Here is a 23781-nt window from a genome sequence, read left to right on the forward strand (position 1 = left end):
TCAAGGCTCTGCCTTGACCCGGCTCTGGGCTTCGGCCTACGTTCCGCTGCTAGCTCTATGTCTCTGTACTCAGCTCTAGGCTCTAGCATACGCTCCACTTCTCTTCTCTTGTACCCGGCTCTGTGCTACTGCCTACGTTCCGCTCCTTGCTCTGTATCTTGCCTAGCCTTGTCTTGCCTAGTTTCTTGCCTTGCCTTGTTTCTTCGCGTGCCCTTTGCATGTGCCTGGCCTTCCTAGCCTCCTGTCTGTGCCTCAGCCATGCCCGCTCTAGCCGTGCCCGCCTACTTGTGCCTCAGCTGTGCTCGACGGCCAGTGACAGCTGTGTCGCCTGTTATGCCTCAGCCGGGTTCGCCTCAGTCTTGCCCGTCTGTTTGTGCTGCAGCCCGACCAGCTAGCCAGTGCCCCAGCCATGCTCTCTGTGCTTCCTTGCACCCATGCTGTCTCTGCACTGTGCTTTGCGTGCCCTCTTAGCACGCGCAGGCAATTGCCTGCTCCTTGGTATACCTCCCCATGCTTTTCTAAGTACGCGCAGGTCTTGCCTTGTACCCTGTTGTGCCCTCTTGCATGCACAGGCCCTAGCCTGAACCCTGGCGTGCCTCCTAGCATGCGCAGGCTCTTGCCTTAGCCTGAACCCTGGCGTGCCTCCTAGCATGCGCAGGCCCTTGCCTTAGCCTGAACCCTGGCATGCCTCCTAGCATGCGCAGGCCCTTGCCTTAGACTGAACCCTGGCATGCCTCCTAGCATGTGCAGGCCCTTGCCTTAGCCTGAACCCTGGCGTGCCTCCTAGCATGCACAGGCCCTTGCCTTAGCCTGAACCCTGGCGTGCCTCCTAGCATGCACAGGCCCTTGCCTTAGCCTGAACCCTGGTGTGCCTCCTAGCACTCGCAGGCCCTTGCCTTAGCCTGAACCCTGGCGTGCCCCTCTGCACGTGCAGGACCTTAGCCTGTACCCTGGCGGCTCCTCTAGCTCACCCAGGATCTTGGACCTTGAACCCTGGCGTGTCCCTTACACACGCTCCGTGTCTCGTACTTTGAACTTTGAACCCTGGCATGTCCCCTACACACACACCTTGCCTTACACCTTGCCCAGGACCCTGGTGTGCCCCTAGCACGCACCCTGCCTGGAACTTTGCCGTGGACCTAGACATGTTCCCTAGCATGCACCATGTCTGGAGATCTGTTGTGCCTCCTTGCCTGAACCCTGGTTTGCCTGCCGGATGCCTGGAACCTGCCGATCGCTGCCAGAGATCGTAAGCCTGATGACTGCGGCCTGATGTCCGGAGCTGATGTCCACAGCCTGATGCCCTGATCATGTCGATCGTTGCCAGCTGTCCAGAGTCTGATGCCATCGAGCCCTTGCCTGTACCAAGGCGTGCCACCTGGCACATACCCTGCCATGGACCTTGGCGTGCCCTCACATGCACCTTGCTGTATTTTTCCTGTTATCACGTCTTGCACCTGATGTTAACCTGAGTTTGCCTTAATGAAGATACCTTGATACCACGTCTTGTCTTGATTCCTGCACATCCCTTGTCGTCTGACACTCACACATTGTGTCTACCTGAGCCGGCCATCTGGTTCCAGCAGTCGTGGTGGCTCACCCCCTTGGTCTTGCCCCTGACACTCCCTGTATAGGGGGTGGTTCCTCACAAGGTCAGTTCACCCTCGGTGGTGGGTGCCACAACCCAGAGGGTCCACTCTAGAAAGCGACTCAGCGATAGCTGACTCCGTCACAGCATGCTGCCATCTGCATGACAGCACGGCAAACACGGGCTCTTTTCAGCGGTAAGATGACAGCATGAGCCAGCAGCTGTGACCAGCAGCTAAGAGGTTACTGCATGCTGATGGAGTAGTCATCAACTGGCACCTGTGCTATGAATAAATAATTTTTTTTTAAAAATGACGTGAGGTGTCTTCTATTTTTAATAACCATCGCAGGCAAAACTGACAATTGCGGGCTGCAACCTTCAGTTGTCAGCTTTATCATGGCTGGTTATCAAGAATAGAAGGGTCCCACAATGTTTTTTTTTTTAAATGATATAAATAAATCATTAAAAAAAGGCGTAGGGTCCCCCCTTTTTTGACAACCAGCCAAGCTAAAGCTAACAATTGGAGGCTGGTTTTTGTTATATTGGTAAGGGGCCATGGATATTGCCCTGGTGATGGATATTGCCCCCAGACTAAAAATAGCAGCTGGCAACCCCTCCAGAAAAGTTGCATCTATTAGATGTGCTAATTCTGGCGCTTTGCCCGACTCTTACCACTTGAACTGGTGTGGTGGCAAGTGGGGTACTAGTTGTTGGGTTGATGTCAGCTGTTTTATGGCCACTGACATCAAGCCCACAGATTAGTAATGGAGAGGCGTCTATAAGAAACCCCCATTACTAACCCTATAGTTAGATTGTAAAAAAGACACAGCCAGAATAAAGTGCTTTAATTGAAATAATGACAGACTCCTTAGTTTGAAATAAAAATAAAAAAGCACAGTTATACTCACCTTTACACTTAATCCATTGAAGCCCATGTCACCTGTAAAAGACGGAAAATAACAATCATAAAACTTACCTTTATGCCTAATCCACCGATACCGATGTCCCCTGGAAAAGAAGAAAAATAAAAAACAACCATATTTCTCACCTATAATATGAGAAGTACCAGCACAAAAGTAAAGCAAAATTCACGTATACAAACTCAAAGACATATGACAAAAAATACGGAGAAGAGATGAGTTTTCCATATACAATGAAAAATAAGTATTTATTTGTACAAAATTCCTCAATTACATGAATATTAAAATGTACAGTAAAATATTTTATATATCAATTTATATGTTTGGACATGATCCACAAGAAAAATGGCCACAGACTTAAAGCAGAATATACTAACAGGACAGAGCATAAGAGTAACTGATGTCAGGCCGATAGTATCAGAAGGAGTTAAATTGTAAACATCAGACAGCTGATCTACTCAAGGTAAAGTGCCTCACATAGCCAACCATATAATAAGCTGAATGAACCTCCTTAGATGATAGACACCACCGCAGTACCTATGATAGGCATATATGCAAAGTCTGCTACATAAAATAAAGATACGAAGGTTAATTACCTATGGTGACTGCCCGTGCTGTGGCCACGTTCCTTGACGCGCGTTTCGCGAGCTGTGTTGTCGCTTCTTACCTGTCTACTGTGAAGATAATCCATACTGTCCCACAACGATCGAATGATTTGGAGAGCAGTCACATCATTGACCGCTCTCCCCACCTTCCGCCTCACACTGACACAGGAGCGTAATCGCTCCTGCAGTGTGTAGAGCTCAGCTGCCATGAGAAAGTTTATCAGAGTTCATAGCTGATGACCTTCAGTGACCTCACTTAGGGCACTGCTCACTGTGATTATGTTCCTCTGTCAATGTGAGCTGGCTGGTGTTGATAGCTGTTGTATCAGTGATCACCGTGGTACAGTATGGATTATCTTCACATTGGACAGGTGAGGGATATGGTTGTTTATTATTTTTATTCTTTTCCAGGGGACATGGGCATTGGTGGATTAGGCATAACGGTGAGTATTATGGTTGTTTATTTTTTTCTGTTTCTTACAGGTGACATGGGTTTCAATCGATTAGGTGTAAAGGTGAGTATAACTATGCTTTTTTTTATTTTATTTCAAATAAAGGTGTCACGTAAAGGATTTTATTCTGGTTTTGTCTTTTTTACAATGTAACTATTGGGATAGTAATTGGGGTGTCTTATAGACGCCTTGTCATTACGAACCTGTGGGCTTGATGTCAGCATTGTATTGGCAGCTGCCAATACAAAGTTGACATCAACCCCACAACTATTACACCACTTGCCACTGCACCAGGGCGAGTGGGAAGATCAAGGCTCAGCGCCAGATTTGGCACATCTTATTGATACACCAGTTCTGGGGTGGCTGAGAGCTGATGTTTTTAGTCTGGGAGAGGGGCCAATATTCATGGCCCTTTCCTAAGCTATTAATATCCCCCGCAGCGATTTTTTTTTAACATTATTTATTTAAAAATTTGAAATAAAATGGCATTGGACACCTCTATTCTTAATAACCAGCTATGATAAAGCTCACAGCTGAAAGTTGCAGCCTACAGCTGTCAGTTTTGCATGCGCTGGTTATCAAAAATAGAAGAGACCTCAAGTAATTTTTTTATCTATTTATAGAGCAGGCGTAGGCTGATGAGAGTAGTACACCTGGGACTGGCGGTAACATTTTTACCTCTGGTCACAGCTGCTGGCTCATGCTGTCATCTGTAATGATCATACTGCTGATCAGAGCCATCGGTGTTTCTCGCACTGTCTGCATAGTTTCTGGTGCATGACAGCTTTAGAAACAGCCGATGTTCAGTGTGCCAAACTCAAACAATACGTATTGGTATTTCCCTTGTCATATATGTAAACTCGTAAAGAGCTGGATATTGACTTAAAGGGCCACTTAATATGGTGGTAATGGTGGTTTCCGAAAAGAGCCACCCCTTGGCTGGGTTCTTCCCTGGAGGAAGATCTGGCTAGTCCCGTGTTTGAGACTCTTAAATGAGGCTCCACGGACTTTATTTGCATATTCATATTTCCCAGGCAGCATTGCACCTAGGATTTCACTGATTGAGCGCCTTTGCCGGCTGCCGCAGTGTTTTCTTTGACTGGTCTCCCTGAGGTCAGTGATTGTTTCATGATGTTGGTCTACTAGGCATTGCTCCCACCTAGCCAGAATCCTACTCCACGCTGATGAGGGGCAACACTCCGAAACAGCTGTCTGTGGATGGATACCTGGCCTTGGTATTTCCCTTGTCATATCTGTAAACTCGTAAAGAGCTGGATATTGACTTAAAGGGCCACTTAATATGGTGGTAATGTTGGTTTCCGAAAGGAGCCACCCCTTGGCTGGGTCTTTCCCTGGAGGAAGATCTGGCTAGTCCCGTGTTTGAGACTCTTAAATGAGGCTCCATGGACTTTATTTGCAAACTCAAACAATAACAGGGACTTCCTGAAGTCCGTGTTCGGGGTCTATACACAAACACTAGGTGTTCAGTACAGACCCCGAACTTTACTGTTCGGGTCCGCCCATCTATAATTATAATATATAAAACATACTCTCCTCTATATTCTATCTTCCAATATTCTTAGCCATTAAACGTTTGGGTGACTATCATTGTTGGCTTTCCAGTATTTGATTGCATTGATTATTTAGCCATGAACTTATTATTTGAAATCTAGTAATAGAAACTTTTAGTGAATATTTTAGGATTCTAGTTCCAAATAAGTTTCACAACATGCAAATGATACTGTTTCATCGATTAATAATTTAGCTTTGGGTTTTCTTCTCATTGACTTCAATGCTTCCATTTTTACAGGGTCTAAGATGGATATGACTGAAACATTATGATTCTTCTTTTTCTGTTTTTGATGGTTTTGTCAGGTTTCTAGTTTCTACTTCCTTTAATTTTTTAAAGGCTAAAATAGCATAGTAAGCAATGATATTCTGGCTAGCAAACAGAAACAGAATTTTGATGTAAAAGATAAAAAAATTTGAAACAAGCCGAACGTGGTAAGCACAATGTGCCCTTTTGCTTTAAGAAACATTACTTAATTTCCTTGCATAAGATTTCTATCTCGTTAAAGGGGTTGTCCACTACCAGGACAACCGCTTCTTAAACTAAATGTTCGACCCCAATAAAATAACAAAACCTATACTCGCTTCCCGTGTCGGCACCATTTCCGTGGTGTCGGCATTTGCTCTCCCAGGAGCTCTTGTGAGGTTCTTATGACACATGATGCAGGTGCCCAATCAGTGCTGGCATTGCTATCTCTACCTTCGGACAAACTGAACATGAAGAGGCAGCCAGGGATTAGCTGCAGCACAGACTTCTTCTTTGGGTACGTGCCCACGATCAAGAATTGCTGCAATTTTGATGCTGCGTATTTATGCAGCATAAAAAATGCTGCAACCAGATCTTACAGCATAGAAGCTGGGATTTGCAGAAATCCCATGCCCACTATGTATATGCACCTGCAGATCACCCGTGTAAACTGAGACGCAGTGCGAATTTACAAGCTGCAGCATGTCAACTTCTCTTGCGGAGACACTAGTCTCCGCAACAGAAGTGTCAAAAGCAGAATATATCTGGATGTGGTAAATCCGCATGGTTCAGTGAACACATGAGGATTTACCTGTGTGATTAGAACGCAGTGTTTTGGATGCAGCAAATTTTTGCTGCATCCAAAGCGCTGCTAATTCTTGATCGTGGGAACAAAGCTTTCATGTTCAGTTTGTCTGAAGGCAGAGACCGTGACGTCAGAATTAATTGGGCACCGGGCATCACGTGTCATTCCACCCCATCACAGCCATGGGACAGCAAGTGCTGGCATGAGAGCTGAGTATAGGCTTTATTATTTTATCTGGGCCAAATATTTATTTTATGAAGCGTTGTCATAGTAGTGGACATCCCCTTTAATGTGCTTGTTCAGTCTATAGTGAATAAAGCATACCACAGTATATTGAATGTATTGTAATATTTTCTAATGTACTTTATATTTTATCATTCACTTTTTTCAATAAGTGTGCATTCTTCAGACTGATATTTTCATCCCACCAGTCAGACAAGGCAATATTCTAAGAATCAGCAGTTCAAATGTCTCCCAAGTTTACAGTTTGCCCCTACACTCATATATTATACATATATCTGAATTGTACAGTATATAAAATGTACCCTCCTTTTACACTGGAAGAGTCAAATGAAATAACATTAAATAGTGACTACACTTTTTTAAATAAATAATAAAAGTAGGTGCTTAAACCTAACTAAAAATCTGTCTGCAATAAGGGGTTAAATTATAACTTCTGTCTATATAATTCACACAAAGTGAAAACTGCTAAAAATGCAGTTTACAAGTCATAAAATGGCCAGATATAGTGTTAGCTCATACACGCACAGGAAATTCTTATTCTAAAAATATACCTTAAAGAACAGTTACACTTTAGCTCCTTAATGATCGCCTTTACGGACGGCGGTCATTATGAGGACTTATTCATCAGCACTGCTGTTTTGATGCTTAAACATAAGTGTATAGTGACCCCCCAATCGTGGCATCTTGAAGGTTTACAAAGGGAGCATGCTCCTTCTTTTACACCTACAGCACCCCCAACTATGACAACCAGAGGCCAAATAATGGCCTCATATTATGTCAGATACCGTTGGTCCTGCAATTAGCATGTAAAACTGATTAGGCTCTGTCATTAGATAATTAAACTAATAGGACTAATGCATTGCAATATAGGAGTATGACAGTGTATTTGACCTAAAATCAAAGTGTAAAATGTTGAAGTCCCAGTATGGGACTTGGTACTAAAAAAAAGTTGCAGAAAAATGTTTAGTCTTTAAAAACAAAACTTTGATGCGAGCATAAAAATTAACCAATAAAATTACCCCTATGGTAATTGATATCACCATTTCCAGAACAGCCTAAGCTATGTCCCAATACTCAACCCCTTACAGTGAACACTGTAAAAAAAATGATAAAACATTCCCAAAATGTTAGGATATTTTCAACTATACTTTGTTAATCCTGTGCACGATATCCATGTATTTAGTGCAAGTGGTCTGTAACCTCATTGCATGATCAATGTAAACTGCATTTAATCTAAGATATAATCTAACCAAGCTGATACATATTTATGGACAAGTGTTTTTTATTTTTTTTCAGATCTCAAGCTACCAGATTCCGTTGGAATCAACCATCACCTTTTGATAAACAGCAAACTTGGGCTATCGATAACGTCTATATTGGAGATGGTTGTGTAGATATGTGCAGTGGACATGGACGCTGTGTACAAGGGAATTGTGTGTAAGTATCAGTTATCTTTGTAAAACATTAACCAACAATCTTCTACTCTAAACCTAGAAACAATATGAAAAATTACAGAACTCTTCATGGGAGAGTATCATAGACATATACAGCTCTGGCAAAAATTAAGAGACCACCACATCAAAAACCTGTCATGGGCAGCCCATTCTCCAGACCTGAACCCCACTGAAAACCTCTGGAATGTAATCAAGAGGAAGATGAATAGTCACAAGCCATCAAACAAAGAACTGCTTAAATTTTTGCACCAGAAGCAGTGTGAAAGACTGGTGGAAAACATGTCACGACGCATGAAAGCTGTCATTAAAAATCGTGGTTATTCCACAAAATATTGATTTCGGAACTCTTTCTGAGTTAAAACATTAGTCTTGTTGCTTCTAAATGATTATGAACTTGTTTTCTTTGCATTATTTGAGGTGTGAAAGCACTGGGTTGTTTTTTTTATTTTCACCATTTCTCCTTTTCAGAAAAAAACAAAACAAAATTTATTTCTTGGAAATTCGGAGACATCTTGTCAGAAGTCTTTAGACTAAAAGAACAATTTACATTTTGCTCAACTATACCTATATAGAGAAAATCAGACAAACTGAACATTTGGAAGTGGTCTCTTAATTTTTGCCAGCGCTGTAGATGAATAGGAGAGCTAAAACAAGCATGACATATCTTGAGTGGTTGTGAAAAGTAGAATAGTAAAAAAGAGATGTTAATCAAATTACTGTAGACTTGAAAATATTAATGCAGGAACATAAACTTGTTGTGCAAGTGGGGAATACCATCAGCATGCTAGAATGCATGCTGAAGGAGTTACATTTATCTTCTAACTATTTTTAAGTAACAATGTCCATTGTGTCTCCAGTGAAATGGATAGCCTAGGCTAGGGAAACAGAGGTCACAGAGTAGCCAGAGAATCCGTGAAGGGAGACTGAAAAAGCAAAGCTAGAAAAACTCATGTATGTTGCAAAGACCAGTGAAGCAGCTGATCTGTGTAGATCAAGAGATTCTTCATAGTGAAGTAGGGCAACGATGTAGCAAAGTTGAGAATGTTATGTGATACATTGAGATATAGCAGAGCCCAGCAACATAGCAGATTTAAGTAAGACAATTCACTCATTGTGATACAATCAAAATCATAGGTCTAAAAATAATTGTTCAGTGTTTGGCACTTCAAAGTTCATCAATTAACAAAATCAGGTCTGGGGTCACCCCAGCTGATGAGAAGCGAATCCAAATGGAGTTATAATAAAACAATATATTTTTGTCAAATTACAAAAAATATAAAATCAGTTTAAAAAGGCAGGGAAAAGGACCTTCAATAAAGGAGAAGAAAAGACTGCAGACTGTTGTTAAATGATATAAGTAATGGAGGAGGGTTAAATGTAGTGAAGGATAGGGATCCTAATGTTCATGCCAAGATGGTTCAATGGAGGCAAGAAGATCGCAAGCAAGTTTAAATGCAGTCCACTCATGGGCTCTACAGTACACATATGCTGGAATACTTCATACTAGAGAGTTCAGCAGGGAAAAAGTGGCTTATAAATCATAGCCTTAACTTAAAGTCCAATTTAGACAAAATGTCTATCATTTATCTGCCCAGGGATGGTCATAGGAAAAAGTGCAGTGTTCCCCTCACACCCGACGGGTGCCGTTCCACTGCTCGCTTCTTCCGGGGGCGTGATACAATGCAGTTGAGTGTAGACAGGTGACTTACAGTAATGTAGAGGAGTCCTGCAGTGTCGCAAAGTTAAGTAGTTAAGTATAACATGTGGCTCACAGTAATGTAGCAGAGTCCTATGGTAAATTAGAATAGAGAGTGTCAGATGGTTCCAGTAATATAACAGAGTCCAATAGAATGCAAAGTAGTGGTTTGCACACCAACTACTTGAATACTCAAGTAAGAGCACAGATAGGTGCAGGCCTTCTCAGCAAACTGCTTTCACTAAGGTATTCAGGGGTTAATGTATTTGCCAGTAATATTTTTACAAGGATGTAAAGTGGCACTAATGTTTTCATGGTCTCAGGGGTCAGTATACTTGCCAATGACAAATTCAGAGGTTGTGGAGTGGTGTAAGCGGGTAAATATCTCCCAGTGATATTTAAAGGGGGTGGTATGTGACACCTATGTTTTTAACCTTTTTTATAACTTAATGAAAGTAAATAGTTTTAAGAATCGGTCCTGCAGTAGCATTACACATTCTCAACTGAGTGACCGTGCTGAATGATCTTTATTTTTTTGATCTTTTATTGGCACTCATCTGCAGTAACACTATGCCACATGCTGCTGGCTTTGTGTAGCTATTGCATTATTTTGCCTTGATATTATGAATATATAGCTCTACCTTTGAACCATTAAGGTTCTTCATGTACTTATTGTGCTGCATTTGCTCTACAGATGTGATGACTACTGGGGTGGGATTTACTGTGATGAGCCTGAGGTGTCTTTACCTACTCAACTGAAAGACACTTTTAATAGAGCTCCAGCTAGCCAGAACTGGCTAACAGTAAGTGGCGGCAAACTCAGTAGTGTCTGTGGTGCAGTAGCATCAGGAATGGCTCTTCACTTCAGTGGGGTGAGTGTAAATTGTGTCACATTTATGTTATTTCATGCCTTTTTTGCATTGATTCAGCTCCTAATAACTGTAGCTAAACTCTGAAATGTATTAATTATACTACGACTACGGTACAAGAAAGAATGAGATATTGCTTTTCAAAACCGCGCTAAATGTGACAGACATATCATGGTGACTCTCCGATGTCCTTTATCTAGGTCATGCCTCTTTAGGGTACAAGTGGCGCTGTTGAGGAAGGATCTGTGACCCTTCACGGTTGAGCAACTGAGAATGACCAGACGGAGACGTGTGTCTCTGTTTGGGAGGATCAAAGCAGATCACTAACCCCCTTTATTGAGTCACACATTATATAGTATTCTTCTTAGTTATACAAAGTATACAGCTACCAATAGCATTGTAACACATTTACTTTATAAGCCAGTAGTATTGCAAGAAAATCGGAATATGTCCCTAGCTACGTGACATGGAAAAAAGTTACAGAACTTCATGAGTCAAGGCCACTACACAACAACCCCCTTTGTTCATACTGGTTTGAACTAGTCATAACAGCTAACAGAATTTATCTCGTAAACAACAAGATAGAGTTACAAGCACAAAAAATGAAGCTTTCAGTTTTGATTTCAGTTTAACCCTTCACAGTGCGTAGACACCAAGATCTCTACTCTCTATTTAGTCTACTACACCAACAGGTCATAACTGAAATTAACCAGCTGACCAAACGAAGAGAACCAATGTAAAGAAAAAAATCAATTTTTTTTAATAAATATGATAAAAAAACACAGATCATTAATACACAACAAATACCCGGGGGGAACCAGATAGACCGTACCCACAGTATATTTCAAAATGGGTGAATGGAGAGCCAGGCACAATGGAATCAACAAAAAACCTAAATGTAAAATATTAGCATCAAGGGTGAACTGAAGGGGTCTATAGGCTAAACAAGATAAGGTAAACGGTGCCTAAAGCATCATAAGATAAATCATAAAGCCTGCAGAAACCCTATTTGCGTGATGCCTCTGGAAGAAGTCAAGGGCGAAACGCACGTCGGGGCTGGGGGGGAACTTGACTAATCACCCACTATCAGCTTCTTTACCTATCGGGACTTTGGAGACTTCTATGCACAGGTAACATATTTATATCTTTTTGTGTATCATTGTAGTATGATTCCTTGAGCAAATAGGGTTTCTGCAGTATTAATGATCTGTGTCTTTTATCATATTTATTAATAACAATTGATTTTTTATCTTTACATTTGTTCTCTTCGTTTGGTCGGCTGGTTAATTTCAGTTATGACCTGTTGGTGTAGTGCGGTATTTTGAAGTGCCAATAATTGCTGTTTATCTCAGGGCGTTTTTCTTTGTGTATCTCTATTTAGTCTGTAGACTTTGTTGCTGTCTGACTTTTGTAATGAACTTTTTTTTTTTGCACAGGGCTGTAGTCGTCTTTTAGTCACTGTGGATCTGAATCTCACCAGTGCTGAATTCATTCAGTTCTATTTCATGTATGGCTGTCTGATAAGCCCTCACAGCCGCAATCAAGGTGTATTGCTGGAGTATTCTGTAAATGGAGGCATCTCTTGGAGCCTATTAATGGAAATCTTTTATGATCAATACAGCAAACCAGGGTATGTATGCAAATCTATGACCCATTTCTACTTTTCCTACGTTTTTAGGACATTGCTCTAGCGTCTGGTTTTCAAATTTTCAAATATGTAGCATACCCATGTTGTTTCCGATCACGTTGCAGATTTCCACAGAAGATTTATCCTATGCAATGGATTTATGTCACAAAAATACACCACAACTGACATTATTGCTGCCAGTTCACAGAACAGAGGAGAAGCAGGATGCTTATCCAACCCTATTCCCGGAATCTATTGTATATGTGTATTTAGGATGTGGCTACAGTATAAGGCAGAATATGATAAGGGCACAGATAGGAGAAGGCCTTCTCGGCAAGCTGCTTCACTAATGTTCTCTGGGGGCACTCTGTGTTGGTAATGTTTTCAGGGGGCACTGTATCTACTAGTAATGCTTTCATGGGGCACTATGTGACACTAATGTTTTCAGGGTGAACTATACTTGCCAATAGTGATGAGCGAGTATACTCGTTACTTGAGATTTCCTGAGCATGCTCGGGTGATCTCCGAGTATTTGGATGTGCTCGGAGATTTAGTTTCTGTCGCTGTAGCTGCATGATTTGCGGCTGCTAGCCAGCCTGAATACATGTGGGGGGATTGCCTGTTTGTTAGGAATTCCCACATGTAATCAGGCTGTCTAGCAGCCACAAATCATACAGCTACCGACAGAAACTAAATCTTCGAGCACATCCAAATAATCGGAGATCACCCGAGCATGCTAGGGAAATCTCGACTAACAAGTATACTCACTCATCACTACTTGCCAATAGTGTATTCAAAGGGAAAATATTTACTGGTAGCACTTTGACACTAATGTCAGGTTGCACTATATATGCCAGTACCATTTTACGGAGCTACTATGTGGCACTTCTTTTTTCAAGGGGCATGGTATTTAGTGTAATTATGTTCAGGGTCCACAGTTTGCAGTGTATTCGTATTCAGAGAGCTCAGTGTTTAGCATAATTATATTAAAGGAGGAGAAGTTTGTCTCTGGTTTTGCACATCCTTTCACTCTATAGTCAGACACAGTCATCTGGGATAGCAAACTCTGCAGAGACATGTTGTGTCCAGGAATAGTTGTCAGGGTGGCCAGGGCTAGATGGAGAAAATAAAAGAGAATGTCTATGATCAGGAAAGATGTCACATTTGCCTGCAAATGCTTATTCTGCCTCATTACTGCATTCACAAGTACTGGATTTATTTGTATTGCTCTATTCATTTTAATTACTATTTTCGTATATTAGCTAGGAATAATTTTCTTCAGTGTGCTACATTGTAGGCACGTCTTTGTTAGCAAAGCAGATAACCTGTTGTTACAAATTGAAATCTCATCCCCGGGCCTTATAATTTTACATTCTACTAAACAACAGTATAGAAATCGACTGGTACTATCATATATTTATTAAACATGGTTAGTAGACCTGAAGAATTGTGAATAATATTATTATGAAGAAAAATAATATGAACTTTAAAGCACAAAGGAAGGGAAACAACTTTATAACCTTGCATAACATTCAGGCAGTGGAAGGTTTGCGTAGTTATCTATTGTTATATCACAGCTCCCCCTAGTGTTCTTCTATAAAATTACATTCAGTATGTAACTTGTTTAGTGACTCTTCTGGTTTCTATGTTAGTATTAAATAAACAGACTGCTTAAAATTAACACTAGATGTTTTGCAGTAAACGTTAAGTTATTTTTTTCAACCTTATTGCAAATAGAGCAAGTGGAAATATCAAGAGAATAAGGGTGCTTTTTCACTTATCGTTTTGATGCAGTTATTCATGCACTTTTTGAAGCTAATGTCAGGAGTTGATCACAAAGGGATCTAGATATATTCTTCACACTTTTTAGATTCAGCAGTTTCAGTTTCTCATATGCATCAAATGGCCATTTGAAAAAGCCCCCTTAAAATGTATCACACAGGTCAAGTTACAGATTATGGCTTCTTAGGTGTATTCTTGCAGAATGCTACTTTGTGTCTTGCAGTTTTTGAAAATAACCATTTCCTACCTTTCACAGTATGACCCCTAAATGAGGTACTTGATGATAATGTTTTTATCCTTGCAGCTTTGTGAATATTCTCCTACCCCCCAGTGCTAAGACAGTTGGCACTCGATTTCGCTGGTGGCAGGCTAAGCATGATGGCTTAGACCAAAATGATTGGGCAATCGACAATGTTTTGATATCTGGATCTGTAGATCAGAGTACAGTGATGTTAGACACATTCAGCAGTGCTCCACTTCCACAGCATGAGCGCACGCCAGCTGATGCAGGCCCCATTGGGAGGATAGCCTTTGATTTTTTTGGTGAAGAAAAAACTGCAGGTATTTAATAACACTATGATGATATTGGAATAACACTGGAAATGACAATGTTATTGCATACATAGAAAACCTCGATATTCGACTCTGATTTCTGTTCCTTTGTTCTTTTCAATCACTGTTTTTTTTGTTTTGATTTGTTTTTTTATTCTTATATGATGTTAAAATATATGTTCATACGATTAAAGTAAAGTGATATTAGCCGTTGTAACATGTTTCTACTCACGTCCTGGGTTATGTTCATGGCAATACATACCGGAGAATATAATATACTAGAGAAGTGTTTGTCTTCGCAGAATACATACTGTATGTATATCAGATAAGCAGGTGCAGAACATACTCTGTCTTGAATAGAGCATTTGCATTGAGCTGATCTGTAATACCAAACACAGACTCTATTTCTTATTGGAGGCACTTCATTTGCATCATAGCATACAAATTCCTCTTTTCATGTGCTTTTCTAAGCATACACTTTATAAAATAACACATTTAAATTGTCTGACAAAGCAAAGTAAACACCCCCTATTCACGTGGAGAGCAATAGACAGATGGAAGCCAATGTAAAAAGAAAAAAAAAAGTAAAATGTATTACATTTACTTTAACATCATTCACAGTTTCACAAGTAAAACACTTGACTTCTAGCAACTCATTGGAATGTTCCAGACAAGCGGGAAGCAGGTTTTATGTGAACTGTCTAGTAACTAAATCTTTTTCATTTGCTATTGGGTGTTAGTAGTTATTAATCAGTATATACTGTTTTTTTTATTTACCAGTAAATGAGCATTGGCTTTTCCATGATGACTGCAGTATTGAGAGATTCTGTGACTCACCTGATGGTGTAATGATCTGTGGAAGTCATGACGGCAGAGAAGTGTACACAGTGACCCATGATCTGACACCTGCAGAAAACTGGATCATGCAGTTTAAGGTAAATGTTTTCCATTCCCTAATTTTTTTAGTACTTCATTCCATTTTGCTGAAGAGCAGGAGTCATTCCAGAAGACCTATCTGCTTTTAGAAAAATATAAGAAATTACTACATGACTTTTCTGAAATACATGTCATTAGCAAATCAATTGATTGATTTATTTTAGTTTTATATAGATGCAGAAGTTTAAGTTTTCGAAAATGAGCTCAAAATCTGGTGAGGTTGAACCAGTTATGAGAGGGAGAATGATTCTACAGCATCTGCATGGTAAATGGAATCATGCTTAGATCTGCAGGATTTAGGGTGAATTCAATGTTTTGTCAAGTTGTGTGTCCATTGAATGCTATGAGAAATTTGAGAAAGTTATTTTTCGTCTAAACTCTCCTAAAAAGGTTCACAAACCTGGATAATTTCACAAATCTCTCAATTATCATTAAATCAGTGAGAAAAAAAAATCAGGCAAAAAGTGTTCCTCCCTTCAACCAGGAGTCTGAACTGTTGCTATGTATCAGACATGTAATAAGATTTGTCTTGTATTCTGCAGACCAACTATAGGAAGAGGACATAGCTGTTTATAAAAGGTTAATATGCTAATAGGAGGACACAGAAGTTTATAAAGGCTTAATCTGTGTCTGCACACTGTACAAATTCAAAAGCAGCCAAACTATCCAGAGAAAGCTGTTAGATTTACCCGTACTGCTGCTCCTATCCTCCTACTGTTAGCAACTGTTTCATGATATACATGGCTCAATCTGATTTTATCCCGCATATATAAATATGTTTAGCATGAAGTAGAGACTCTTCTGTGTTATTTACATGCTGCAGTCTCCCAGGCTACCCCAAACAATCTTATCTCCCAGCTCAGGAACCATCACACAGCTGTCAAATAATGAGACATCGAACTTCAGCCCTCTACAGTCTTCATCGCTGAAAGGGTCAGAGCTTTCATTCCAAAATTACTGTGGAACTGTTTTCATTTTCTAATTATTAAGATTTATATGTAGTCATCTTCTACTTTATAAGGTTTCCCAGGGGCTGATAGGTTTATATGTCCTTTTTAAATCTGTATATATTAGTTGTTAGCTCCATTCGTCATCATTTTAGAGAATTTAGTTCACTTGTAGCAGCTCCAGAAGAAAGAACTTTACTTTTAAAGAGTTTGTCTGAAATTTTTAAAATGTAAGGAATGTGATAAAATCCATCTCTACCCCCCACTTCAGTGAGGACAGGAAGCCATGATGTCTCTGACCACTGAGGTCTGTGATTGCTGCAGCAATAAAGTGACTTGATCTGATGTACATCCGACAATGTCCTTTTCCGATCAACTGACCACTGACGTCAGGCTCAGGTGTCAGGGAAAGAACAACATTGCTTCCTGTCATAGATGAGACCACCAGAGCGGTCTTGTGCTGGAACCACAATGGTGAGAGAAGGTGAGTATACATTCCTTTATTATTTTATATCAATCTCTGCCTTTTGAAACATTTTTTGAATGTCAAACAAACCCCTTAATGCTGTGTTTTACCATTACTAATGGTATGGCACTAAATATCCCTTACTTTACAAGAACTATTAATAATTGCAAATGTAAATTCTAAAACTTTGTATAATTTTCTGCACTGTTACTTTTTCATGTCATCCATGTGACCTCCACACACCACCCCCCACCCTTCCCACTCATTTACTCTTTTTCTCAACTATATCATATTTTTTTCAGCCATTCCTTAGCATTACAGAAGTGACCACTGACATTGGATAACACTGCAGTGGGAAAACTGACAATTTATTGTGCTCTTTTGTATAACAGATAGCAGTTGGCTGCAAGACCTCAGAGAAGAATGTGCCGAACAATGTTCATGTACAGTACTCCACTGACTTTGGTGTAAGCTGGAGTTACCTAGTTCCACAGTGTTTACCTGCTGACCCAAAATGCTCTGGGAGTGTGTCACAGCCTTCGGTGTTTTTTCCATCGAAACGATGGAAACGTGTAATCTATCCTTTACCGGTTAACCTCATTGTAAAGTAAGTCACTGAACTATGGTTTTGCCTTACTTTTTTGTCAAAAAATGCATTTTCTATCAAAGTTTTATGAGGTCTGTTATGTTGTAACTATCCAATATGATTCATAGGCGTTTATGTACTGGACGTCAAGATCTACGTTTCTTTGATTTTCTCTTTTGAACAAAACATTATAGTAAAAAATGACAACTTTATCAATGTTTTTTTACAGTAGATTTTCTTCCCTTTGAAAAAAATGGTTAATGGTTGGGAGACTGATTGGAATATGTGAAAATGCTTACCATCTAATCCAGTAGAAATAATAGACTAATAGAAGCCTCAAACTAGGCAAGAAATGTTATACTTTAAATTGATCGATCAATGGATGCATCATTTGAGAAATCTCAGTGAAACACTCGTTGCCCTAATGATATGATTTATTTATTTACTTTAAAGGGGTTATCAGGTTAAAATTGATAAGTCTGTAGTCACTCTGTGTAATTGCAGACTTATGAAACCTCAGTGCACAGACTGTGTGCTCCAGGGATTCACCGGTATCTGACCCAGGTATGTATGTAGGTATGTCTGCGGTTTTGCTATCAGTGTGTCAAGAGTGGGAGAAGAGGGTTGTATTGACAATCCAACACAATGGGAAGCACTTTGAACACATTTTATAAGTGGTCATAAACTTGTAAATAACTCATGAAAGAATAATGTTGCGTTAAAACCAAGCACACCATTGTTTTTCTTGTGAGATTCTCAATAAGTTTGATGTGTCACATGACCCTCTTCCCATTGGAGAAAATAAATTTGGATCCAAAATGGTCGACTTCAAAATGGCCGCCATGGTCACCACCCATCTTGAAAAGTTTCCCCCCTCCCATATACTAATGTGCCACAAACAGGAAGTTGATATCACCAACCCTTCCCATTTTATTTAGGTGTATCCATATAAATGGCCCACCCCGTATAATACATAGATGGACCTGGTTCACCATAGTGGGAGCCACTTCCACATAGTGGGAGCCACTTCCACATAGTGGCTCAAAAAGGACATAAGGATAAAGAATTAGGGCAGCACTGTGGCTCAGTGGTTAGCACTGCAGTCTTGCAGCACTGGGGTCCTGGGTTAAAATTCCACCAAGGACAATATCTGCAAGGAGTTTGTATGTTCTCCCCGTGTGTGCGTGGGTTTCCTTCCACATTCCAAATACATACTGATAGGGAATCTAGATTGTGAGCCCCATTTGGGACAATGCCAATAAAGTCTGTAAAGCGCTGTGGAATTAATGGTGCTATATAAATGAGTAAAATAAATAAATAAAGAATGGCTTCATGTGATAACCACTCCTAAGGCCCAGGTTTAAACCAAAATGTATTCTTTCCAGGGAAGTTCTAATAGTTTTCATATGGATGGCTGTTTATGGAGATTTTTCAGGGTAGAAAATTGCCTGGTGTATCACTCTGAGAGAGATTTACCGTTTGGCTATATGACTGTGTATCAGGACAAATGAGATCAGCATGGTGTGTGCTGCACACCGGCCATATGCCAGACACGGAGAACAGCTGTGTATGAATTAACAAGAAGCAGCGGATGAGTAAGTGGGGTATCTTACAATATGTATATGATTATTAATATTTAATAGTTTTTTTTGTGCTTCTGAAATTATTCTCTCAGATGGTTTATTTGATTTTATTTAATTTTATTGATATCATTTTTGTTTTATGTATCACTCTGAACCAATTATATTCTTAATAATGAGACCCACATTTAAATTTTTCATCTCTTTATATTTTTGACCAGGTAAACAGGAGAACAATATATTAAGAAAAAAAATGTTGGTAAATTGTTAAAAGGAACCTGTTATGTGATTAAATCTGCCTGAAATATGCTGAACATTCATCAGACCAAATATCTCTATTTACATGATTGGAACCGTTTTTCTGGTGTTCAGATAGAAGCAACAACGTTCCTTTGAACATTATTTCTGCAGAACATTTGCCTGTGTAAAGCAATGTTCACATCTCTGGACCCCTCTCAGCATTCTGCAACGACTTCTTTCTATATACCCGAACATACAGTGATGAATATGTATATGTATATATACAATAAAGTATCAGTAGTAATTAATGTACTTTTGAAGAAAAATCAAACAAATACCACAGACAAATCTTGAGGAAAAATCATTAATTATAATTATGTGATAGAGTCGATAGACAAGAAGTGTGAAAGTTTTATCACTTCTAAATTGATGTGAACTCAAATACCTAATAGTCTCTGAGCCAGATGTCTCTGCTGGTATAAAAATCACATAAATCCTCTATCAAAGCAGCACTCCAGAAATGTTATTGTCTGCAGAAATAATAATGTACAGGCTCTTGCGAATGTTTTGTGTATTCCTCTTTTAATTTATGCAAAACCAAAGAAATGAAACAGACTATAAGTTGTGTAAGGTAGCGCTTGTTATTCAGGTAGGGGATACTCGCCAGGCAGCCGATAAATCAGGTCCGGCACAGGTTTCTCAACATAACTCAGTCCATTCGATTTATTATGTAGCATAAATCATCAACAGCAACAGAAAGTTCATATCAGATCAGCATAACGTCCATGACAGAGCTCCGCTCTGTTAACCCTGTGGTCACACAGGCTTTGCTATGTCCGGTACACAGGCTCTCTAGCCTCACAGTTATATCCCCTGTTCGGGTTACTTTCTCATAGCTGCTTCTCAGTGCAGATGTTCATTCCTTCCAGGGAACTATCAGACAAACGTCTCTACGTGCACTCAGGAAGACAGACACATCTTACTCAGTCGGCCTCATGTCAGCCAGACGAGACCTTCCATACAGACCAACCAGGTCCAAGCATTCACTCATGTGACCTACCCTGGCCACCTTATATGGTCCGTAGCCACGCCCACCGTATCACATGACTATGACCTCATCATAGGTCCTTCAACCACTCATACATATACTTTACTATGGCATTTTAGACACCCTCCCCTAGTTGGGTTTGTAGGTGATTGATCCCACCCGTCTCATCAATCACCTGAAGGCTTCTCCCTAACACATTGGAACAAAAGATCAGCTCTGCTGATCAGCACATAATCAAGCCTTCATCCCAAGGCCACCCACCTTGGGATACATAACGGTCATTTAGGACCCTGCTCCTTTTACCACTCTGGACTTGGCTATCTGACCGTCCTGGGACACCCACACAGCGCCCCCTAGCGGACACAGTGGTCACTACACCACATACCTCCCCCTCTGTTCAAACTTGTGGGGTTGAACACACGACATCACCCCGTGATCTCGAGACTGGGCACCCATGTCACTTTGCCCTACCAGTCTAGAGGACCATCTCCGGCTGTTTTGTCTGTCATACGTCCTCATATTTCCATTAGGCCGCCCCCAGTGGTCAGAATATCGGCCTTGGTCTTTGGCCTTCTAGTCACAGTCCGTATGCGTCATTAGACACTGTTTAGTCTCTATCCTCTCCCTGTCTGTTCCGTTCCCCGACCGGCTCTCCCGGTTGGTGCGGTCATGAGTCTTATTCGAGCCTACTGTCTGGCCTGAGTCTGACCCATTAAGTGTCTCACAGGAACTAAGGTTTCTCAGCCTCGTACGGCCCGTCGAACTGCCACTTGCAGCCTTTTGATGTCCTTGCCTTGCTGTTAGTTTTTGGCCACCTGCCATGTCACTTCTTGGAGGGACCCTTACATCTTGAGTTGAAGGCGACCGCCACCTGATGTTCCGCACCTCTTTGTTGATCTGCAGTCGGTCCAGCCTCAACTGCTCAATCTCTTGCAGGTACCTCACCCGATACACCAAGAGCATCCGAAAGTTCCTCAGGCTTTCCATGGAGCCAACCACCGTGACAGAAGTCACACCCTCTTCAGCTGATACCTGGACTTCATCATCTGGAGGGATTCTCACCCTTGCCACACCGAAGATATTTACAAGGTCTTGCATTACCTTCCCGAGTCTTCCAATGATTCTCCCAATCAGACCTTTGGGTACGGGAATTATATCTTCCCCCATGCCCAGCCGTTTCATCACTTTACTTGCTATCTCTAGGCGTCGAGCAGCTTTCATATTACTCCGCCAGAACAACTGTTTGACATGAAGACATTGCAGATGCATGTTTTTCAGGACAGCTACCTGCTTTGCTGTGTCTTCCCTGGCTGATATTATCACCAATTGCTGAGTCTCAGATGCCCAGTGCACCTTACACGCCTTGACCGCCTCCTTGAAAGCCTCATGCACACCTTCCTTAGCACAGGCTTCTTGCATGTCTTCGGGTACGTCAGTCACAGACTTGAAGGTCGGGGTCTTGCTTTCTTCCTGGACAGAAGGCTCTGGATTACAACGGACACTTCCCTCACTACAGTTGTCCCGACCGGGTGACTGTCTTCTTCAGCTCCTGGCTCCAAATCTTCGTGAGATTTAGCCTCTTCAAGACCCTTTGCCAAGATGGGTACTGTCAGTTCCGTCTTGCAATCACTCGCGCTCGGCCGCTGTAAGTCGTCGTCCAACCTCTTCTCCCAAAGAAGACCTCTTACAGTTTCTTTGAGCTCCAAGACTTCTTTCTCGAGCTCCTCGACCCTGTGCTCGGCCATTTGTCTCAGGACTCTCTCGTTTGACATGTTCTTCCACTGTCTCTTTTATCAGCTGTATCTCATGATCCTGTTCCCTTTTGGCCATCACGTGTCGCACCACTACTTCTTTAATTATATTTTCAACGGGTACCACTGGGACAGCCCCATCAGTCGAGTGAACCCTCCAGTTACCCTCTGACCGTGTTTCCAGTCATCTCATCTCCCAGCCCACCATCCGTCATGTCACGAGACATCAGGTCCGTAAGTTGGGTGTCAGAGACACCGCACTACACTTGCTCATAGAGCCAGTGCGCGTGTCCTGAGTACAGAAGCAGTGCTAAACGAGGTACAGGAGGAATAAACAGACGGGAGGTCAGACAAAGCCAAAGGTCATACACAGGATCACAGTACAGTACCAGGGATGAGACAGAGTGGATAATCAGGGCCAAGCAGAGATCAAAACCAAACAGACATAGGAGGTACCAGGCAGAATCCAAAGCGATATCCAGAGAACAGACCGAGTCATACACAGAGAATCAAGTAACCAGAACACAGCACAAACACACTCAGGGGTCACCACACAAGTGCCAAGGGCAAGAGTATAACTGACAGGGATGGGAGCGTCCTGAGGCTATAAGAAGCCTCCCCCAGAACCAGGGAGAGGCCACAATCATAGCCCCAGGTGTGCAGGTAAGCCTGCATCGGGATCACAACCTTTAACCCCAGAAATGCCAGTCATCAGCACTGGTTCCAAACATTAACCCCACGTGTGCGAGTCAAACCCGCACTAAGATCATGACAGTACCCCCCTCTCAACGGGGGGCCTCTGGACCCCCAGGCTTGCCCGGGTACTTAGCATGGAAAGCCCGTACCAGGCGATCAGCATGCATCAACCGGGCCGGTACCCAGGACCTGTCCTCCGGTCCATACCCCTTCCAATGAACCAGGTACTGTACCGACCGCCGTACCAACCTGGAATCTACGATATGACCAACCTCGTACTCCACCTGCCCCTCGACCAAAACAGGAGAAGCAGCAGACTCGGAGTCTCCCCGGACTGCTTCAAAAGGTTTCAGTAGAGATTTGTGGAAGACATTAGGGATCTTGAAAGAGGGTGGAAGGCACAGCCTATACGCCACTGGATTGATTTTTTCCACAATCTTGTACGGGCCAATGAATTTGGGTCCTAACTTGGCTGACGGAATCTTTAACTTAATGTTTCGCGTGGAGAGCCAAACTTTCTCTCCCACCCGAAACATGGGACCAGGTGTTCGTTTCCTGTCCGCGAAATACTTATACCTGCCTTGAGACCTGGATATACGCCGCTGGACTTCTGCCCATGTATTTTTTAACCGCTGAACAGAGTCCTCAGCCCCGGGGCACCCCGAATCCAGATGAGAAAACTCACCGAAATGAGGACTGAACCCATAGTTAATCAAGAAAGGGGACCTACCAGTGGATTGACTCACCCGACTATTGAAGGCAAATTCAGCTAACGGCAGTGCATCGCACCAGTCACTCTGTCTAGCAGAGGTTAGACACCTGAGGATCTGTTCCAGGGACTGGTTAGTGCGCTCCGTCTGCCCATTGCTCTCAGGATGGTATGCAGACGAAAAGGACATACCTAATTTTTTGCAGAAAGCACGCCAAAACTTAGCCACAAACTGCACACCACGATCAGACACCACATTCAGGGGTACCCCATGCAACCGGATCACATGCTGCACAAACAACCTGGACAACGTCTCAGCTGACGGTAGTGCGGACAGGGGTACAAAATGAGCCTGCTTAGAAAACCTGTCCACCACTACCCATACCACTGTATTACCCTTAGATGGAGGGAGA

General features: G+C 41.8%; 1 protein-coding gene across 3 annotated transcripts in view; it reads left to right on the top strand.

Annotated features, from left to right (window-relative positions):
• RELN (reelin) overlaps positions 1-23781 on the top strand; it is a 1162997-nt gene that overhangs the window by 1075328 nt on the left and 63888 nt on the right. For all 3 annotated transcript variants that reach the window (XM_073573631.1, XM_073573629.1, XM_073573630.1), the window contains exons 47-52: positions 7726-7866; positions 10274-10451; positions 11885-12078; positions 14162-14418; positions 15190-15344; positions 17151-17365. In XM_073573631.1, the coding sequence (XP_073429732.1) occupies positions 7726-7866; positions 10274-10451; positions 11885-12078; positions 14162-14418; positions 15190-15344; positions 17151-17365 (1140 nt within the window). The remainder of the gene's footprint in view (positions 1-7725; positions 7867-10273; positions 10452-11884; positions 12079-14161; positions 14419-15189; positions 15345-17150; positions 17366-23781) is intronic.

This window comes from Dendrobates tinctorius, unplaced genomic scaffold (assembly GCF_039654945.1).
Source record: "Dendrobates tinctorius isolate UK_male_01 unplaced genomic scaffold, ASM3965494v1 ptg000035l, whole genome shotgun sequence".
Classification (NCBI taxonomy): domain Eukaryota; kingdom Metazoa; phylum Chordata; class Amphibia; order Anura; family Dendrobatidae; genus Dendrobates; species Dendrobates tinctorius.